At 49.7% G+C, this 20980-nt stretch overlaps 6 protein-coding genes across 6 annotated transcripts; 2 read left to right on the forward strand and 4 right to left on the reverse strand.

Moving 5' to 3' along the window:
• Positions 1-391: 391 nt before the first annotated feature.
• On the reverse strand, positions 392-2537 carry VFPPC_00423 (3-phytase A; the record flags this gene model as incomplete). Its single annotated transcript, XM_018280444.1, has 6 exons — positions 392-955; positions 1015-1220; positions 1280-1425; positions 1485-1546; positions 1602-1669; positions 1733-2537. 6 exons carry the CDS (start codon positions 2535-2537, stop codon positions 392-394), a joined length of 1851 nt encoding a protein of 616 aa, XP_018148532.1.
• A 2071-nt stretch (positions 2538-4608) lies between these two features.
• On the reverse strand, positions 4609-6028 carry VFPPC_12776 (TfdA family oxidoreductase; the record flags this gene model as incomplete). The annotated part of the gene is made up of 5 exons (XM_018290553.1): positions 4609-5053; positions 5136-5305; positions 5368-5435; positions 5497-5727; positions 5797-6028. 5 exons carry the CDS (start codon positions 6026-6028, stop codon positions 4609-4611), a joined length of 1146 nt encoding a protein of 381 aa, XP_018148533.1.
• A 1049-nt stretch (positions 6029-7077) lies between these two features.
• Positions 7078-7431, forward strand: VFPPC_17401 (hypothetical protein; the record flags this gene model as incomplete). Its single annotated transcript, XM_022429113.1, has 1 exon — positions 7078-7431. The coding sequence occupies one exon, from the start codon at positions 7078-7080 to the stop codon at positions 7429-7431; it is 354 nt and encodes a 117-aa protein (XP_022285870.1).
• Positions 7432-8379: 948 nt separating this feature from the next.
• VFPPC_00424 (Zn(2)-C6 fungal-type DNA-binding domain-containing protein) lies at positions 8380-10996 on the reverse strand (the record flags this gene model as incomplete). Its single annotated transcript, XM_018280445.1, has 6 exons — positions 8380-8498; positions 8574-8729; positions 8832-8874; positions 9021-9890; positions 9996-10663; positions 10786-10996. 6 exons carry the CDS (start codon positions 10994-10996, stop codon positions 8380-8382), a joined length of 2067 nt encoding a protein of 688 aa, XP_018148534.1.
• Positions 10997-17422: 6426 nt separating this feature from the next.
• On the forward strand, positions 17423-19153 carry VFPPC_00426 (tyrosine-protein kinase, active site protein; the record flags this gene model as incomplete). Its single annotated transcript, XM_018280446.1, has 1 exon — positions 17423-19153. The coding sequence occupies one exon, from the start codon at positions 17423-17425 to the stop codon at positions 19151-19153; it is 1731 nt and encodes a 576-aa protein (XP_018148536.1).
• Positions 19154-19538: 385 nt separating this feature from the next.
• On the reverse strand, positions 19539-20948 carry VFPPC_15135 (SWIM zinc finger family protein; the record flags this gene model as incomplete). Its single annotated transcript, XM_018292888.1, has 1 exon — positions 19539-20948. One exon carries the CDS (start codon positions 20946-20948, stop codon positions 19539-19541), a length of 1410 nt encoding a protein of 469 aa, XP_018148537.1.
• Positions 20949-20980: the final 32 nt, after the last annotated feature.

Below are 20980 nucleotides of genomic sequence, written 5' to 3' on the forward strand. Positions count from 1 at the left end.
CTCTTGAGCCATGTTCTAAGCTCCTAACTCCATCAACTCGAGCCTCACACTGAAGTGTGGGTCTAGAAGGATGAAAAAAAGCCAGCGCTATCACAACTGCTAGGTGATTAGCGTGTCAATGTGGGTTTCCGAGTCTTGTATTCGGCCATCGCTTGGCCGTACGATTCGATATAGTGAGCTCACGGTGCCCGCTTGATATACCAACGGTGGCAGCGGGACGACTGCTTTCTGCCTCAAGCTCTCTTAGGTTCCTACTAATCTCCTTTGAAAGTCGGCCATGATCATGGGCCGTTCGGCAAACCAAATACAACAGCATTATAGATTACGCGTAAAATAAAGTAGATAGTACATATATAGCAGACTATCCGTCTGAAATAATCTCCATCCTGCATTATGGAGGCGCACCATCTGTTACATCTCCGTATTTCACAGCAGGATATTCTCCGAAACAAGCATGGTCAAAGTTGGCCTTCGCCGCCATGCCATCTTGGACTTTAATGAAGGTATCCAATTCGCACCACCCATCCCTCCTAGACGCATCACACTCGGGAAAGCTCTTTCCCAATGGCAAGGTACGCTGATTCAAAACAAAGTGAATATACTTGGTCTGGCCACCACGCAGATAACCGTCTCGATTCGGCGACAAGGGTTTCGGAGTTTGGATGATTTCCATGTCGAGTCGTGCTCCGAAAGGCGTCACGTGTGAGATGGTAAAGTTGTGCTCGCCGGGATATCTATCTGCGGGAAGCTCCTCAGCAAACTGCCTCAGGCCAAAGGCTGTCAAAATTGACACTATGTTGGTGTCATGGGAGAAGTCGAAGTAGAGGCTTTGATTCAATGGGAAAGTTTCGGTGTTGTTGTCCAGCGTAACATTGATCTGTGAGCCCGAATAACCAAGAGTGTGGTTCTTCAGCCTCGCCATGATTTCCTGCTGGTAGCCAAGGCCAATGGCTCGCTAGCTATTTGTCAGTAAAGCATGCGCAAACGTATTTCCAATAATATGATGATACGTACCCCTGCTGGACTGTGGAATCCACTAATGGAGGTAAAGTACAAATCTATAGAGTAACCAAATGAACGCCACTCTTTGTAGGTAAAGAGATCGCAGAATCTGCTGAACCCGTACGCTACAGTCTCATATGGACACATGGTCTGAGCAGCATACACGTCTTCGATTGTCCATTCAAACCCTTCAGTCATGGATTGGAATCGTTTTTGAGCTACATAATCCTGCGTCAGCAAGTTGAAAATAAATTTATGGACAATGACAAAATCTTACCGTCTTGTAAATATTCCTTTATCCAGGTGCGTCGAGCTGAGTCCCCTGGACCCTTCGTATATGCATTTGGGCAGTTCAATGATCCGGCCAAGGAGTTGTTGAAGCCGTGTTCCTCTATAATGACTTCAATAGTGGCGTTATTGGTCCTGAACACCGTCAGTGCGAACACGAGCAACGCTCATGTGAATAGAAAGACAAGACGCACCACTCTAGACCGAAAAATCCGGCCATCCAATTTTCAGCAGACTTCAGCATCCTGTCTTGCGTCTAGCTCAGTTAGCGCGCCATTTCCTAACTTCAAGGGCACAACTCAGATACTTACAGTCGTGCGAACAATGATTTTGCTATTGGGGTTATACAACGCTCCATACATGTAATTGTGCAACACACCTGCAGAGTGAACAGTCATTAGCTTGGAACCGGATCCTGGCGGTCTGTATATAAACCTCTTACCAGATTCAAAGAGTTCCTCGCGACCCTTTGGCACGAGAATTTCGGCTCCAAGCTCGTACTTCCAGTCGTGGAGAAAGGCTAGCTTGCCCTTCGGCTTGAATGTTGCTGAAACATTAGCCACCTTCTCGCCAAAGCGGGCAACCTCTGATCCTGACGTGGGATATCGAGACCCATGACGTGAGAGCATCTGGACTTGAAGAATGTTTGCGCCAGCGGGTAGAGGAAACTCGTCTACTCCAAATCCAGGAGAGGGCGTATATGGTGATAAAAATCCCATCATCTTGAAGATGCTCTCGTTTCCTGAGCCCCCTTCTACAGGCATATCCGTCTGCAGTGGTTCTGGAGGCACATATGTGGCTGTAGGGTCAAAAACTCTCGTTTGGCCCATGAACGGAGATTTGCCTGTAGGAGTCGGCCCTGCCCAGAGTTCGGGTGACGTTTGGAAATATTGAGGGACGTCTTTTGGCCGGCAAGAACAAGCGTCGTCGCTTCCTTTGAACGCCGCGGGTAAAAATAAAAAGGCGTTGGCCCCAACTAGAAGGACTAAGAGGAAAGCAAGGACAAATGTAGCCATCCGGAAGCGGTTTTCGGATCTGGATGGCCGAGCAAGAAATTCATCTTGTCGAGCCACGACCCGACTCTCATGGCCTTGGTCCGCATTCCCGCTTTCATCACCCTCAGCACCAGCACCAGCAACACCATCACCAACACCAGGCTCGGATCCGCCACCGTCGTCCTCTTGATAAACAGGTTGGTAACCTGCTGAGTCACCCCGTTTGTGCTTGGGCCGTAACGAGGAGGCCATCCTCCCAGGACCGCAGTGACAGCTGCACGGGCCGTTCCGGAGCTTGAGGCAGGCTTGGTCTGAGTTAAAGGGGTGAGATAGTCGTCACTCTGGCGTGCGTAGGGCAGTGACGAGGAGCCTTCAAAGGCAAACCGTAGTCGCTCCGACTAAGATGTCTGGGCGGAATGCTAACCCGAAAAGCGCGAACCAGAGCACTCTGTACGGCGAGAGGCAGCCTTTGTGCCACCAGACAAATATTGTCCGTCCAGGCCCAGCGACGAAGCTCAACGGTCGCGAGTCCGTTATCAGCACTAAAGGGACGAGATGTCAATTGTGGAGTCGGACACACCCAGTTAGTCGGCTGCGCATCATTGCCTCTAGCGCGAACAAATATCAGCTAGCTGGGATGCCGTTGCATTCATTTGTAGTGCAGGTCTAGGCTTGCTTGACTGATCAGTGACCAGACTGGAAAATGGAAACTCGACGTCTCGCCCCTTGTCATGGTCCATAGACATGCAGGAGATGAAGGTAGGAAATCAGATTCGCACTGTCAATTTCACACTGTACACAGCCGGGGTGGGTTGTGGTCCGAGCGTCGAGGTTGGTCCTCGTCTCCTTCCATGTCCTTGAATGTTGGTCTTGGCATTCCGACTACTTGGCACCACGGCAGCCACCTTCATGTTGCATATCAACGACAACTCCAGTCTCTCCCCAACGCCACAACTAACCACTGGCGACAAGTTCGCCTTGGATGTTAAGGACACGTTTTGTGTAACCCTCAACTTCCTGGATAACACCGTATTGGTTACCAAAATCGGTGCAAGGTTCTTGTCTCATTGGATTTCATGTCTCACCGCCATTATCCGCCATCCAGAATCGTGGGTGTCGTTGGCGACTGGGGTGGAAAGGGATGGGCAAAAAGTCCAAAACGCAAAAAAGCAATTATCGTGATGGGTGCCCGCGGCAAGACACCCGACTCCGGCTATTCTCACCTGAAATATCCCCGTATTTCTTTCAGCTGCGAGGCCTAGGGGCTTCTCTACAGCTAAGTAAGAAAGAGGCTGGTAATGCTCCCTCTTGCTTTCGCAGCCCAGTTTCCCAGCGGCGGTGGGCATCAAGACTTACTGACCACTACAAAAGGCAGTAAACCGAATGTCAAGAGACATCTCAGTGGGAAAAATCTTCGATTTCATCGACACATCCCGAATGTCTGGTCTGAGGCAACCTCGTAACACGGAGTTGCGGGATTGGTGACGCATCTTCTACGTCTGGTCAAGGTAGCAGCCCAAAAACAGTGGCCTCCAGCACCAATTGGTTTTCATCGCTACAGCCACTAATTCAATGGATCCAGGATATTCCAGTCAAGATGCTGTCTTTATCCTGCTTCGGGGCCTTTGCATACACTATAACAGGATTGTCTTAGTCTACACATCCAAGACATGGATAATACCACAAGCAACCCTCCACACCGAGATAGTCAGAGCGGTTGTTGGGTGTTGAAACTGGCTCGACACAGTCAACAAGACCCAACAAACCCGGTATTCATTTAATTCCGTGGCTTTACACTGGGACCTACTCTAAACAAAAAAAGACGATGGGTATGTCTGAGACTGCAGTTTAGTTGGTACCCACTGCGGTTCCTGGAGTGAGGCAACTGACAACAGTACAGCAAATTTGTATAAACACACTCTATTTTTATTCCCTCTGTGATCTATCATAGTCACCCGTTGCCAGGTTAATTGGCTCTAAACCTGCTCTTCAACCCCGCTAGCACTCAAGTTCATGATGTATGTATGGGGTGTACGTGATGTGTGGCTCTGATTTCCCTGGTGGCACTGAAAAGACAAAAAGAAAGTACAAACTTTTGGTTACACCCAATACGCCGCCGCAAAAACACACTCGGCAAGACGCGCTTATGCAGCTTTTTACGCCAGTTTTATGCAAGTCCATAACCAAGATAACTTTGAAACCAAAGGTTGCAGCATCAAACTCACCCCTCATATCTTCAGGTTAGCGCGGAATGAAAGGCCTCAGACTTCGGATGGCCATATTTGGACAAGACATAGTTGGCGTTTTCCAAAATGTCTTTACTTCAGTTTGTTTGCGACCGCAGAGGAAAGAAGCCATCTGGCATCGGCTCAAGATGCCACACGCGGTTTAGATTCGGATTAAAGGCCTTGTGCCATTCGTCTTTGAGCTCGTCCGGGATGCTCCATCCAATTTCATCATCGCGAAGTCGCATTCGGACAAGGTGCCGCTTCTCTGTCGTTGAGCTGCCGTCGACGAAACCTTCCCGCCGGTGGAGGATAGCCAAGTTATTGATGAAGTGAATATCCCCAGCCTGAGTACTAATTTCAAGCTGAGTTGCCTTTGCAATCGCCTCGATGGCGTCCAGAGCCTCGATTTGCGCACCGTTCACCTTGGGGAGACGATCAGGTCGAATGTGGCTTGCGCTGCCCAGTAGGGCGGCTCTTCCAAAGTTGGTGATTACCCTGCCTTCGTGATTGAACATAACAGGGCGGCATTGAAATTGCGGCCTATCAGCACTCAGCATACATTATTTGCAAAAAGATCCCTGTCGAAATCTCAAAGGGGGACCCTAGTTGCTTCAGCACTCACAATGCGAATGGCCAGTCGGACCGCGCGAGTATGCGAACCAAGTCAGGACGCGTGGTTGCAAGTGCGTTGTAAACCGTGTAAGAAGAAGCAATAATACACTTTCCACCCGATGCCGCTGTGCTTCTCGTAAGCCAGCTTACAATATCACCAGCCTCTTCATTATGAAACGTCTGGAGCCGAAATTAGTCGACAAGGCAATATTGAAGAAGCAATTCGGGCTCAACAAGCTTACAATCGGGGCAGTGGAGTGGCGATGGTGTGTGGCCTTCATCCTGGTTGAGTTGTCCGCGATAATGTGAACTTGTGGCAAAATGTTAGCACCGTTGCTAACAACTGCTTAGTCGGGCAGGCTTGACTCTACCCAGCATGTTCCCCTTCTTGTCCTGCCGCCCTTGACGGTTGGCAATGTAACATTGGATTCCCAGGTAGATGGTGGTCAAATCTTCAACTGAATAGCGCTGGGGATTTAACCCACGGATCAACCCGAAACCCTTGCCACAGTAGATATCTCGGCGCAACTCGAAAAGCTTCAACCCAAGGGCGGGGAGTTGGAAGTTTTGAGTTGAAACCAAATCACCATCCAGACCGAGTTCTGCTCTCCACAGTCAGTCTTTACGGTTGCACAAGAGTAGAATATATGGCAGCTCTTCCCGAAGCTTACCCTTGAACTCTTGGAGGGCGCCATCGATTTCGTTCAAGTCGGACTCCGTGAGGCGGAGCACATATTCTGAATCGCATGTGAATTGTCCTCCGGACCATGCCAAAGGAGATTCGAGCACACGAGGGAATCCGGTTGGAAGACCAGAAACCTCTGTTAATGGGACTGGGAATGTCAGATTTTGGACGTGGGCAATCCGCGATCCAACAACTGGTCCATTCCCCTCGAGAGCCATTGGTGGTTAGATGGGCGAAATCTAAAAACAACGTCAGCAATTGGCGGATCTCCCACTGGAAGTTTGTATCATACCCGTCTGAGAAAAAGCCGTGGCCGAACAGTTGTCAGATTTGTGTCGACTCTGTTTGCAATAAAGCAGAAGAAAGAGGAAAGAGCACTGGATATGAGTTTGCAGAGTTCTTGATGAAGTCGAATTCAGCAACCGGTAGAAGTGCCGAACCAGACGTCTATATATACATGCTTTTACGTGTATATGGATGAACAGGTGTACAGGCCCGGCAGAGATGGATGATTCAGGGTTGTCTAGACCTTTTTCCTGGGTTTACTCACTTTCACTGTTGTTTCTTCTAGCTTACGAGGTCGATACTCACTTGACGGTTATACGCATAAGTATGGAAGGCCGCAGGTACTTCTACTGTGGCAACGGGTGACTACCGACGGGCCGCTTCGCACCATCACGATGTCTCCAGCCTTTGATCCACCCCCTTAAAATAACAATCCAATGACAGGTTCTCTTTGACGTTGCAAAAAGAGCTAGTTGACACGGAGGTCATTATGAAGGGGGAATAATCTTGGAAAGGGGACATTGAAAATCCGTTGGCGCGAATGTCAAGTCAAACTCGGCTTCCTCTGTCGGTATGAGATCGTCCATTGTGTCCAGCTAAAAACTGAATCACCATCCTTTCGTCAAAAGATTCAGTGGCGTCCTTCCGACGAGCTGGAATTGAACATATCGCCCTATTGCCCTCACCCAACAAACAGTTGACTTACATGCCAAGTGGATCTCATGGGTATGTTGGGGGGTGTATCCAAATCTGTCCAGCCAGGGGCAAGCAGATTGTCTTGGCTTAGAGGCCCCAGAACACGGGACGCCACAGACCACTGCATCATGGTGGAGTGTCTTGCTTGGGCCGACCCCTGGGGACGGGCACCAGCAAGGAAGAGACAAATGGACCAAGCCCAATTGCGAAATCCCAGGAGCGACTTGGGACAACGGCCTGGCGTAACAATTCAAGCATAAGGCTAAATTTGAAGCGGTGATGCTGTATGATTGTTGGTGTCAGCCAACATCACGCCTTCTGTCTGGCCATAGCTGCTTCAACATCAATTGATCCCAGGCTGTCAGTGTCAACCCTGACCCAAGCCTTCTTTTTGCTGCTGGTCGATGTTGGAGCCGCAAATTTTTTTCTCCTGACGACGACGATGATGACAACACTCAAGGCTGTGACGCAAGCAACAATAAGCCCGCGGGCGCAATTCTCTGTGTTTCTGTGGATCTGCTCACCGTTTCTTTTCCGTTCAAGCCCCCTTTTTCTTCACCAGCTGGCTTTCACGATGGAGCATATGATGTCGTCTCCGGCAAACCGGAGCAACCCCAGGGCTACACACATAACGATGTAATCCGTAGATGAGACGAGAAGCGAGGCTCTGTCACACGACGTGTTACGAGATTCGCGAGCGATATACGGATACATGTAGTGTCTCTGTGACCCCCCAACCCAGCTACTAAAAGAAGATGCCAGAAGGTTTTTCATGATTACTCGAGTGTACCAAGGACACAGTAAAGCAGATCGGCAACACGCCCTCCGTTTGGCCTTCCGTTGAGCAGGGTCCTGTTTGGCAATGTCTGTCTAACAATTTCCAGTCCATTGGAACATAACAGGGTCTGGGCTTCCCAGAGATTAGGTCAGGTGGCCACAAACACGGATACTGGCATCCGACATGTTGCGGGCGGGCGGGCGGGAGGACAGACAAAAAGGAAGCCGATCATGAAAATTTGACTTGAGAGAAGGAGGAGAGAAGGAGGAGAGAAGAGATAAGAAGGCCGTCTTCTTTTGGGTTGCTACCGTAAATTAGTTCTTCAGCAATGCAATGCGATACAATCTCTAGCTGGGTTCCTCCACCCCGGTCCTGGTCCTCCTCTTTGAGGTCAAACATTCAGGTAACATCAGCTTTTGTGTCGCCCACACTCTCAAACAATTCTAAGTCTCTCCATTTGGCTTTCCTGTCCAGCACGTAGATGATATGCATGCATCTTCGTAGCTCACGTTCCCTATCATCCTCATTCAAAATGGCCACCTCAGAGACAACATAGAGTATGGCTTGGCAGCAGGCAGGAAACGAAAAGAAACGAGAGATATCAATTTACGCCAACGCATCTTGTTCTTCCGTTCCGGGATTCCTGCATTGTCTCTTGTCTGCAAGTATCATCCTTTAGCGCCTCGCTCGTTTCATGAAATTGCAATGTCCTTGCGGAGAAGAAGCAGAACATTATTCGCTCGCTCGCTCGCTCGGTGGTCGTCTACTCTCATGCTGCCTCACCGCTTCCATGCCGAACGCAGGAAAAGGTTATGCGATAGACCGGGGATGCCAGTTCTCTTCGAACAGCTGGCTCACAAAAAAGTAATCATCTTCCCAAGCACCTTGCTCCCGCAGCTCGTCCCATTCTCGTTCTGCATGCATCAACCCTATGCATTAGCGCCGCCCCAGCAATCCGGTTCACAGGCATCCACTGCCTTGGGGTCTGTAAGGGTGGGACTCACTGTGTTCCCTGGCAAACCTCCTGGTCGCATGCACAAACTGAATCTTGTCGTCATTTAGATCTGCCAGCGTCCGCAGATCCTGGTCCTTGCAATCCTCCGAGAATGGATACCAACCCTTGTTACAATAGTGGAAATGAGCGAGAAGGATGTTTGCTCCTACAATAAATCAACGAAGGGTCGACTTTTGTCAGCTCTTGCACACGATCCATTCATACAACAAAGTGGCGTCTAGAAAAGAGAGAAGATTTCACGACTTACCAAGATGGTACTCCTTAACTTTGTCCTCACGAGCAAATCGGCGCTGAAGACTACATGTTAGCAAAAAGCCAGTCCGAGCAACCACAGTCTGAGGGTGTCACCACATTGTCCCCAGAGCCCTACAGAAAGAAGAAACCCTTCGTGGCGTGGAGAGGGACGTTTCTCTTGCCTTCCACTTTCTTCGCTTACCTTGATTCTGTGCTTTCTAGCGTACGCTGCATCATGTGCGGTAATGAGGGCTGCGTTGTGTAACAACATAAAGGTCACAAGGTACGTTACAAACCATGTGCTTTGCTTGTTCTTTAGAACCATTTTTTGCAACTTGTCCAGTAATTCGCGTCTGAGTTTTGTCTGGATGTGATGAATCAAGACCAGGTCCAGTTGTGCACCGAGGACCGGCGGAACAGGAATCTTCCCACTATTGGGGTTCGTGCTGTCTAGAATGTTGTTCGGCATGCCAAGTTTTTCGTCACCGACAATGAAGTCCGAGGTAGTCGAAAGTCGAATGGCTACCCATAGTCTAAAGGTCCAGTCAAAGAGCTGTCTCCAGTCTTCTGGGATCGAGGCATCCTGGTACATTCGAAACGCCTGAATATATGTCTTTCTCAACAACCCACTGGAGCGCTCAGCTACGTATTGTAGGGTATCACCCATAGCATCCCGGATATGTGTCATGTAGGCTGACTTGCCATCATCCAGGTCCATCAACGCATATGGTGGGATTTTTACAGATCTTTTGCTACCCTCGAAGTCCCATGTACGTTCCAGTTTATCACCGTCTTGTGGCACAAACTTCCGCACTCGCAGCTCAATGCTCTTTGTAGAATAGCCGGCTGAGATACGGATGAACTTGACATCTGATGACGCCCATTTTTGGATTGGGTCAGATATGTTATTCGTCCACCGCCGTGTCCATTCGTATCCGGGGACTTGACCAGGCTTGAAAAGCCTGATGTCGGTGATTTTATACCTCAGACATGGAAAACGTCCCGCTTTAGTATTGGATACCTTTTTGCAAGTAAGGCAGGCCCCTCCCGGTTCCTCTGGGTTATGCTCACACTGAGACGAGTGCCAATGTTAGTAAATTTGCCACGTGTACACTCCATCGCCAAGAACACCGAGTTCTCACGTTAGGAGATACACCATCACAAAATAGGCACTCACCCGTATTCGTTGCATTCTGCAACGGATGCACGATCCTATTTTTCTAGTTTGTGCCGTCTGTTCTCGCAGATTGGGGTCCCGAAATGGACCCCGCTTTCCGCCACGCTGATTCGGTAGTAGGATGTCGAAGTTTGATGGCTGAACTTGCACACTTGAGTTGGTCCACGACCCGAGAAGGTCGGGTTCGAGGAGATTTCCTTGTGACATGATTGCACCTGGGTATCCAGAGCTAGGACTCAAGTCGGTTTGTTGCATCGTTTGCCCCACTGATGCATTCAATGTGTTATACTCGTAACTAGCGTGCGTTTGGCTGTTTTGTATCAAACTGTCTTGTCCAAAAATAGGCGAGTTATCGAGGCCTGGATCCTGCTTGACAGTTTCGTCATGAAAAACTCCGCTGAACGTACTGTCATGAGCGCAAATGTAGCTTTGGCTGGCGAACTCTGGTGTGGTGTGTAATTTGGATACTCCCGCAAATGACGTGTCTGTTTGGGCACACTGAGTCGAACCATCGCCAAAGACGGAATGACCGAATGGCTTTGTATCAACCAGGGGAAATGGGATGGTCTCCGGCAGGACTCGACTCTCTACCATTGGCCGCGTTTCTGCAGAATATGGCCGGCTAGGCTCATATATTTCTGGTTGCTCCCCGGGCAAAGAGAAGTAACCTGTCGTCACATCGGTCAGCTTGATGATTTTGCATTTAGCGCATCAACAATTGACAAATTGGAAAAGAAAAGAGAGCCATGAGCAAGGTGAAACACAGTGACGAGATACTCTTTCATCTTACCTTCCGATTGATCCTCCCTTCCGCAGCCGCTACAGATTAGTTCTGCCATGCGTCGGGGAAACTGGGCCAAGCTTTGTGTAGCGGGAATAACTGGTTGGGCCCATTTCGCCAATACAGATTGCCCGTCGTTGGTGCTTGCTTCGTACAGGTTGAGTGCCAAGGCTTTCTCAGAGTTGTCTTGATACTCAGAGGGACAGTACCTCAACGGCATTGTGCTAGGGTGGGGGTCAAGCTTTCGTCGTTTTGTTGGTTGGTGCTCCGAGTGGGAGGTATAGCGACTTTCTAGGCCGGAAGCTTGACTGTATGACAAGGTATTTTGATCAAATGGAAGCTGGTAATCGAAGGGCAACTGTTGAAAAGGGTCCACAGCGAACAGGAGTGTCGGCTGGTGTGCAAGAGATGACACCGCAATGCCGGCATGAGGCTGAGAACGCTTGTGAATTATGGACCGTGGGAGCTCCTATCTCTTGAGTTAATGAATTGTCCTTGTGTACGACAGACAATATTCAAGATAAGTCGTAAAAGCACAATACGATCACAAGGATGAACGCTATGGTACTTGGCATCTCACCGAGTGGAGTACGCTCAGCCGGCCAGACGAGGAACGGGAATTGCCAAAGGACCATTAGGTAACGCATTGAACAATGCGAGGATGATCGAAGGGGAGAATGGGCAGTGATATATCTTATGCGGGTTGCCGTGAACCCGGGCGAGGGCAAGTAGGGGACTCTTACCATAGTACCAGTTGTTGACCGTGACGGGGTGTGTTGGACAAGACTAGTAATTGTCGTGCAAGAATGAGCTAAGACTCAGGTACTAGCACGTGGAAAGGAAAGTATCGTCTTTACCAAAGAGACAAGAAGTGTCGAGGCGGCGCGGCGAAGCCGCAAAAACCTTGGGAGCTGATCAAACGTTGAGCTGCAACTCGCCCAGGGAGGGGGTTCGATTTGCTAAGGCTCCACAAAGACCATCGTCATGAAAGATTGAGTACTAGTATCTGACTGTGCATCCGCGCGGGGGGTGTAGCGCAGGCAGCACCTAGAGGTATCCGCGGTGTCTGGGCAATGACAAGGCAAGAGGATTCAAACTCGGATTCGCCTTTAATGGGCAACAAGAAGAAGGTGGCCGGGGTGTCCAAGGCGGAGAATGGGGATGTAAATTACGGAGTCGAGCTAACGTTGGTTCCAAGTCCGGAGGAGGAGGAGGTCAAAGTCAAAGTCGGCAGTAGTGTCGTCGGGTTGGCTGCTGATTCTACAAGTATTGGCGCGTCGTGTTCGATGTTCCATCGACCATGGTGCTTACGGCCAAAGGTACAACCAAACCGGTGCCAAAAGGCTGACTTTGGCCGGTGCGGCTGGGGATGCGGAAACTGTTGCCAATTGCTGATTCTTGCTTCCTTGGCTTGATGTCTTCCAGGTGCGCCCGTGTCTTCATCAGGCAAGGATGGCGGATAGCGCGGGCCAATATGTGAGGCGTGCTGCCGATGTGCATGGACAAATGAGGCTGTCGTTGTTCCAGTGGCTGCGGGCAATCTTGTCCGGCAGGTCAAAAAGATGGCGATAGTCAAGTCTTGGAGAGAGCAGAATGGCTCGGTGAGGAGGGCAAAGTCATTCCGCCGTGCTGAATTGTATTTGAGCAGACTGAGGGGTACCACTCAAACCAGGACAGGGTTGAATATCCTTTTGGTTCAGACTTGGCAAGGCGCCTTGTTGATGAGAGCAGAGACACAACGTGGGCTACCCGATCGGACCACTGCCTGTGACCGACCAACAGGTTGGGCAAGATGCTGCAAGGGGGTGTGGGCGTGGCAGAAATTGTCAGCGAGATCCATCACATAACACAATGCGACTTCGTGCTCCATACTCCGTAGTCTGTTCAGAGTGCGCCTAAGGGGGAAAAGCGGCGTGGGCTTCCCCAAAGCTTCATCTTCGAGGGACATGTGGGAGGGATATGTGCGCGGTATTATGGGAATTATGTATCAGTCCGCAACCCTTTTCCCCGTCCTCGACGGTCACGCCACTTGCGCATATCGGCTGGCACTGTAGACGAAGGTGCTTGGTGGCTTATTGAACAACACCGCAACCCTGGCTCAGCATCTTTGCCTGATTTGGGATTTTTACTTCTTGGTTGTTTGCTGCCGACGAGTTTCTTTTTCCCCTGTTGGTAGCTTCCATGCATCGCGAACGAAACTTTTCCGTCCAAGACATTGCTCGTCTGGAGGTGTGTGTCCGTCCGGTATGGCAACTCTGCTGTCTCCTGTTGATTTTGGGCATCGAGGAAGCGTCTATCGGGGCTGCCAACAACCGAAGTGCCTCTGGTATTACCGCGTATCAGCCCAGGCTGCTGCAGCTAGCGGCTGGCAGAAGACGATGGATGGCACATGGCCGGCGCCTTGTTCCGCCTGGTTCAAGTGAACTATCTGTGTGTGTTCCGAAGGTTTGGTTAGAGATTCCCATGACTTGTTGTGACGTGGTTGCCGCATAACTATCGGAAAATATCCAATTGTGGCAGCCACAGTCTGGTTTCGGACAAATTAGACCCTAGCTGAGAGATTCAATCGCAGATTGCTTATTGCCAATCATGAAATTGACAGGGTCTTCTGTCACGCCTGAGGGAATGGATGAGAAAAAAGCACAAGGTGTCTGGTACACGGCCTGTACTCCATTGCCTTGTGCTCAAGTATGTGCGGTATATCGCGTCACACCTCGAACTCTCACTGGCCAGACATGTGATGTGACGGTTGCAAGACAAAGACCCTTTCCCGCCTCGAATGGGGCGGGACCGGTGAGTGGGAGGGCCAATGCCAACCTTCCGTCAATTTGAACGGTTGCTGGGCGAGACATGAGAATCAGGATTGTCGTTTCCTGACGCCCGCCTGCGGGTGACCAGGGTGATCATGGGTGTCTGGTGCCCCGCCGCCAACAACATTGTGTAACACTACCTGCCACCATCATCAGCAACTTCTCCATTTGCATTGAGAGTGTTGCATGGAGCTCAAGCTGTGGTGAAGCCAGCCTCGGGACAAACAGCAGCACTTTTTCGATTGTTGAATCGGCGCTGTTGGCTGGTGAATGAATGTATGCTTGCTTTTGGGAAACTCAGCCTGGCGTTCCCATTGACACAGGGACTAGTATCAGTGTTGCTGAAATGATTCACAGCGGCTGATGAAGTTTCGAACCGGGCTGCTTTACACCCTCAAGAAGAGATGTGCAAGCTCAGCCTGAGCAACGATAAACTGACTGCGATGTCGTCTGTCAAGTTGAGACGAAGTTGAAGAGAGTTTGGGGCATCATGAAGCCATGGTGGAGCCATGCAGTCTGGCTTAACCTTAACAGCCGCAAGCGCGACCGGTAAAGTGGGCAACTGCCTGCCATCTCGTGGCCGACTCGATGAACCAGGCGGCAGGAGCCAAGGCAAGCGGGAAGGACTGGCTGGCTGGAGAGTCTCCATTGCCATTGCCGCACTCCATTTGGACCACATTCTCCACGATTTGCGACGTGCCTTGTGTGCCTGGCCAATGGCATGCCGGTATTGTTTGCCAACGTCCAACGGCACCACACCACGGCACAGCCCGTCACTTCATCCTCCATCTGTTCAAACAAAGTGGGTCCTAGACGTCGACAAGCCAACATCGCCTCGGATGATTCACGACCGTTGTGCTCCATCCTCCTTGCTCCCGTACTCTACCCACATAGTCAATACCTTATACTTCTCTCTCGGTCTGGCTGCCGTCGCATGCTTGAATGCCGATTTCTGTATGGGGGCCAGCGGACACGCACACACACCTCGCTATGGTATGCAATCATGTTCGAGATCCTGGCACAGATTTACCTGCACGGACAGAAACCACGACCCTGTCGGGTTGCTCATCGTTTAGCTGCATTCTGGTGCGCATGGCCAGATCGCCTTGATGTCTGACTCTCGCATCTTTCCATGTAAGCCCATGTCACGGTCCGTGTCATGACTCGTCATTCTAACAAAAATACTGATGAACTGCGGTTCGCCGTGTCGCAGCAGTTCGGTCATGGCTCCCGGGCACCGTTACCAACAGGGCAAACCAACTCCGGCATGCATCTACCTACGACCAATAGCCTATGCTTGTCTATTGCGCGCTGCAAAGCTCAAAGACGCATGCGTATATTACATATGTTGGGATTCTACGTACGGTACGCTTTGACCCCTCTACGAATGGGTTGAGCGAAGTCCTTCCACGACATTTGGCTATGGTGACAGAAACAACTCCATGGCTTCCACTCAAACTACGAGCAACATCAACACGACCGGTGAGCAGTTCTCTGCAAACGATCCAGTGGCATTGACCAGCCATGATTTGATGCTACCACCACTTTATATCGGTGAAATTGTGGATGCTTCCTTTTGTTGTCGGCGCCTTTCCCTCTAGGACCTTGCTCCGGCCAGTTTCAATCCAAACAGGCGAGCAGTGGCGCAATCCCCTCTGCTGATCAAATTGACTCTGCATTTCACAGCATCGACAATTCTTCTGCTCAACGTGATTTGTCGTTGAGTCTGAAAGTATCGCGAGTGGCAAAGGTACATCGGAATTGGTCTAGTGGTACTCATCATCGCCAAACTGAAGTGCTGCTCAAGTCGTGCAACCGATGCTACACCCTTTCGTATATTATTGGTTCTCGTTAGGTGAAGCACAGAGCGGTGTTGAGATTGAGGCTTGCGACGATATTTCTTTTTGCCGATATCTGGCCTGTCAGTGTGCTCAGGTGTGTGCGCATATCTGCCCATCCATTCCTAGCCCACCACTTTGGTTCGTACTATCTGTGCGTTTGATTGCCTTTTTTTTGTTTTCCAGACCGTGTTTCACAATAGTTCCCTTCAAAACAGTAAGCCATCTACTAGAAACACGTTAGCAATGGCCTCAAAAGCCAACCTTCCAAGTTCGTCTCTTGTGGCACGGTTGCCACAATTCAACGGTCTAAAGTAGCTGCTAAGCTGCTCGGCGCTCCTGGCGAATGCAAGTTTTGCAAATTACTTGGGACCTTGACCAGTGAAGTCACTTTGTATACTTTCGTTTTCTGTAAGGGTGTAATGTATTAGTCGACTGCTTTGTCCATCTATCGCTAAATACATCGACACTTCCTTGGCTATCATGACTCTCATTCTCCATTTTTACCTCATCACCCGTTTCTAAAGTGCGGCCATGCTTGTCCCAAATCTCCGAGTGCTCATGCTGCCCACCATATTCGTTTGGAATCCTCCAGAGCTAGAAGTCAAAATGTGAGATATCATCATGGTGTCACTCCAGCATTTGATTGGTTTGTAGTCCCACGACCGCAATGCCTCCATGCCAACAACCCATCTATCTATTCGGGGCCACACCGATAGCTTGCGGTAGACTTTCCGGTATCACCAAACATTAGAAATCACAGACCGGAGCTGTACACAACGTGTTTTTCATCGGTCAGCGCCACATTTGGTCCAACGCCTCAATACCTGAACTGCAAACAGTTGAAGGAACAAGGCTGCCTTTTTTGTACACTCCTGTCCGTTTCACTCGGTGAAAGCGAGCTGCAAATTACCAGGCTCTCATGCAAAAGATGCAATGCTTCGGGAGAAGGGAAGCCATCTGGAATATGCGATTGGCTCCAATACAAGTACAGCAGCGTCATCCGCGCTTTCTTTGTCATGAGGTTGGGGGCAAAGTCAGATGCGTAAGCTTTATTGATTCCGTTTCCCACAACAAAAACGTTTCTCCATGGATGTCCTGCATTTCAAAGATGCAGAATTACTCATATGTTCCAATTGGGCACGCCAGTGGCACCCCGACCTCTAAAGGGCAACATTGCTTCCAAAGTGGTAATGGCGACATGATGACGACAGACAAGGCAACCTCACGATAACTTGGACAACTCGCGATGCCAGAGAAAGTAGCCTTCCCATCGATGCTATCACTGCCTGATTTAGCCAGCGGTTGAAATTCCATGTGGGTAAAGATCTAACGCAATGGGTGCGTTGGATTGGGTGAGCAACACAGCCGGTGATTCAGGCAGAGCTGCTGTCATCTCATATTTATGCCACCAGCCGAAGCTCGACCAACTGCACCACACACCTCTGGCGTTCATTTTCAGCTGGGTTCCGACATTCCTCAACAGGCGTTGATGATATTCAGATTATATTCACATCTTGCTCCCAGCAAGTCCATGGTTCAATCATGTGATCTATCACGTCTGTCGAATCAAGGCTATAGCAGGGTAGCTCCTGCCCCATCTCTTACATGGACTTGTCCAGCTCATGTTTCGAGTCACGTTTTGTGCAACCAATGCCAGCAGGAGTCAGCCTTGTCTTCATAGTTTGTGTCCCAATAAAATCCGAGCAGAGCTGCTTTGATAGGACCATCTGATTTCTTTCGATTCTGAACACTTCATGTTGCATCTGCGAGGCGCAACCAGAGCGTGACAACAAGTAGCCTTGGAACAATTTTGACAATTCTTGGTCTTTACTCAAGGGCGGCTTGGATCTTTCAAATTCTAAGAGAACCATTTTGGGTACGAGCCCCAGTCAACTTGTGATATGTTTTGTTTTCCCTTCGGCTGGTCAATCATCCAAATCCTCTGACAGCTAACTCCAACTTTTGACTTTTAGATCATCAACAGTCAAATTCAACATGGATCTAAGCCAGCAGTCCATACATGATGTCATCCATCCCACAGCAGCGTTCTCTACATTCGACGGGGTTAATCATGTTGTTGGGGCGACCCCAACTTTAGACACACAATCATCATGGGACGACTCACTTCTGAACCCCAAAAACCGCTTCGACAGCCTCTGCCCGCCGAAGAATCCCCTGTGGCGTATCGATGGATGTACAGCCTTTGGAACACAGATATATGCTGTGCCACTATTCGTGGACAAAATTTCCCCCTTTCGGGTAGATGTCTTTATTCCGGAGCCTGCAACACTGCCAGCGGACGTTCGTGATGCACTTGACCTCGACGTGACGTTTTACACCCGAGATCGTGCCCGCATCTCCAGATTAGGCATCACAAGCCATGTCCTACGCTGTCTGCAGTACTGGAGCTCGACTCAGAAGGATCCGATGGGGATTTACGACAACTTGCCGTTCGGCTCACGAATTGTGTTTCAGAACTTGCCAAAAGCAGTGTCAAAGGCTCTCATTTCCGTTGTTCCCACGCATTACCTTGAAAGACAGCTTCTCTCCGTATCATCTTTGACGAAGAACTGGGGCGAGGATATCGACATACCGCCTACTGTTGATATTAATGATGTTGTGTATCTGTCTCAGTTACACGACAGTGTATGCCTTGTGGACATAGGCGGCAAAACATGGATATTCAAAGCCTTGACGAGTTACACCAAGTATCTCTACCACGAGCTCAGACAGCTGCTCAAAATGCCGTCACACCCAAACGTTATTTCCCGACCAGTTCATCTTGTCACCAAAAAATGTAGTTTCGGAAACAAGACCGCGGTCATAGGCTTCACTTTGGAGTATCACGTTTACGGAAGCTTGCGGGACCTGATTCCATTCATGCAGCTCCACGGCCAAGTGTCACTCGCCGATAAGACCAAGTGGTCTCTGCAACTAGCCTCTGCCTTGTTGCACCTCCACCATGTTGCTCATTTCTTTTACCCGGATCTCAGGTTGGACAATATTGTCCTGTCTGAATCTTCTGATGCTATCATGGTGGATTTTGAGCAGCGTGGCGTTTGGTGCGAGTTTGCGGCCCCGGAAGTCAACGCAATTGAATACATTCGACTCCTTGCAATTGATGAGGAAATTGATCCGGATATCCGTGACAAGTACGCAGATATTCTGTCGGAGATGCTCCCTGGATGGGAGAGGATGGGTCAAGGAGAGGAATACATTTGGCCGTCAAAGGGTTATAATGTTCCATGGGCGTGCCTTACACGCACCGAGGAGGAAGCATGCGAGGTTTACATGCTTGGTAGGGTTCTTTGGTGCATCTTCGAGGCCAGTAGTGCTCCTCAACGAGCAGCTGTCTGGCTATCATACCCATGGGAACCACTTGTAGAGTTCCCAGGTTACACGACGACCCCAAAGCCCATCAGAGAGCTCATTGACGCTTGTACTCGTGGGAGACAGGTTGGTCTAAGCAAGCATATTGTCAGAAAACAGAAAAAGCTTGTGATGCGTGAGTTGGAGAACACAGACGAGTCCACCGCTGAGCAGGTACAGCAGATTGCGAGCGACTGGTGGACTAAGGAGATTGAATTTTCAGAGAAGTGGCTGAAGCAGAGGGCGGATGGCATGAAGAGTGGTAACTGGAATGAGAATTATTACAATCGCCCCAGTTTACAGCAAGTTCATGATGCCCTCAATGCTTTTAAGCAGCAAAATGGATATTCGTTCTAGAACGGCAGCGGGAGCAGGAGTATGTGGGGTTTCAGGTGAGGATTTAAAGATATGTTACGACTAGATAGACTGTTTATTGGAATTTGGCAATCTGTTTTTATAAATGACTAAAGAAAAAAACTCCTCAAAGACGCCTAAAACAGCGGGGGCATCACCCATATATACATATGTGCCAAAAATAGGGGGCACGTTTACAAGAAAAATGATATGTGAGGTGTCAAGTAAAGGTACATAAATCTCGGTGGTCAACGCAATAACGCTTCGCGGCTATCAGAAGTTCCCATTCTCTCAGCATAGCGCCATATGCGGATACCTGTGAGGTTGGCTCGGGCGGTGTCAAGAGCTTTTGTAAGTGACAAAGCGACTTTCACAACACGAACTTAAATCATTTCATTCGCTTGGAGCGATGTTCATCTCCCTGGTCGGAAATGGAACGTTTGGAACCAGCACCACCTGCCGATGATGTTCGCAGTCGTCCAAGTAAGCTGCGAAATCTTGTGATATAGGTAGTTGGAGCCCCCTGAAGACCAATCTGCTCCAGGATTGCCCCCAATCTGTCAACAAGATGGCTAGCTGCCTCGGGCAGTAAGTCTAGCTCAGCTATGACAAACCCATCGCCGCCTCGGTCACCTATCAACCGCATGTAAAGATTACAATCCCCCTGGCTGCGTCCAGAGCCCGTATCGCTATTCCGGGCGACAACAGAGGAGAGAATATGTACCAAAGTATGAGCCGCACTGAGAGCTTCATTTGGCTGGAGGGGTTGATCGCGGTTGTAAATTGAGGACCGTATCAGACCAACGATTCCGAGGAGGTGTCTTGCTGCCCAGATCGCATTTGTGGCAGGTGTCTGATCGTTCATGTCGCAAGAGTTCACGCTGTTAGCAGGGGATGGTGAGCAGGTTGAAGATAAAAAGGAATCCAGTTGGCGTAAGACGTGGTCTACGCGCTGCGAGAGTTTGCGGAACAAATCATTTATGTAATCCGTGGGGCTTAAAAGCGATAGAAAGTATTGGAAGAAATGGTGGTTATCTAGGAGCATTCGAAAGATGGTATAATCCATGTCATCCCGTCGTATAATGTGGTCGCCCACAGTCGGATGCGTAAAGATGTCTCGACGAAACTCTTCTGGTGTGGTTTTGTACACTGAAGCGAGAAGCTCTCGGGCCTCGAGTACACGGTGATGATCAATCTCTTCGTCGTCATCTGCGTAGGGATCTGGATTCACCACTGGACAGTGCAGCGCATTTGCAAGGATGTCTAGGTGGAAATCAGATATGTTGCAGAATGGGTCCCCCATTTCTTCAGCATATCCGTGCCTCGTCATATTCAAGGCTTTAGACTCATCATGGTTGTACAACGTCTGCTTCAGCAGCTGGTCAAGAAGCCAAAGCAAGTGGCTACAGGGATCTTTGTCTTCTTGGCCACATGAGCATGAGAGACGAGACGAACCGCTGGTGCTTTCCGAGGATCTAATTCGGACGGACCTCGTAACCAATTCTGTCATTTGAAACGCATAAGTATTCCCAATTCGTCGACATCGCTGTAGTGCAATTTTGGGTGGCTCATTGAAAACATCCCGAACTGTGGCTCTGCCCATATCGGGGAGTTGGTCGAGATTGTATAGGAGGCGAGTGGGAGATCGGACAACCCCGGGCAGGCTATCCTCTTCAAAATCTGAATTATCGTTGTAGTCGCTGTCGTCATCTGTTGAGGATGACTCTTGGCGGTCTTGGGTGCCGGAAGAAGAAAGTCCTGATGCAACTATCGCTCTTGAACGTGTCACTGGTGGCATTTCCTTGAGTGAGAGTCTGGTTCGACCTTTTG

The sequence above is a fragment of the Pochonia chlamydosporia genome, chromosome 1, assembly GCF_001653235.2.
Source record: "Pochonia chlamydosporia 170 chromosome 1, whole genome shotgun sequence".
Lineage (NCBI taxonomy): Eukaryota > Fungi > Ascomycota > Sordariomycetes > Hypocreales > Clavicipitaceae > Pochonia > Pochonia chlamydosporia.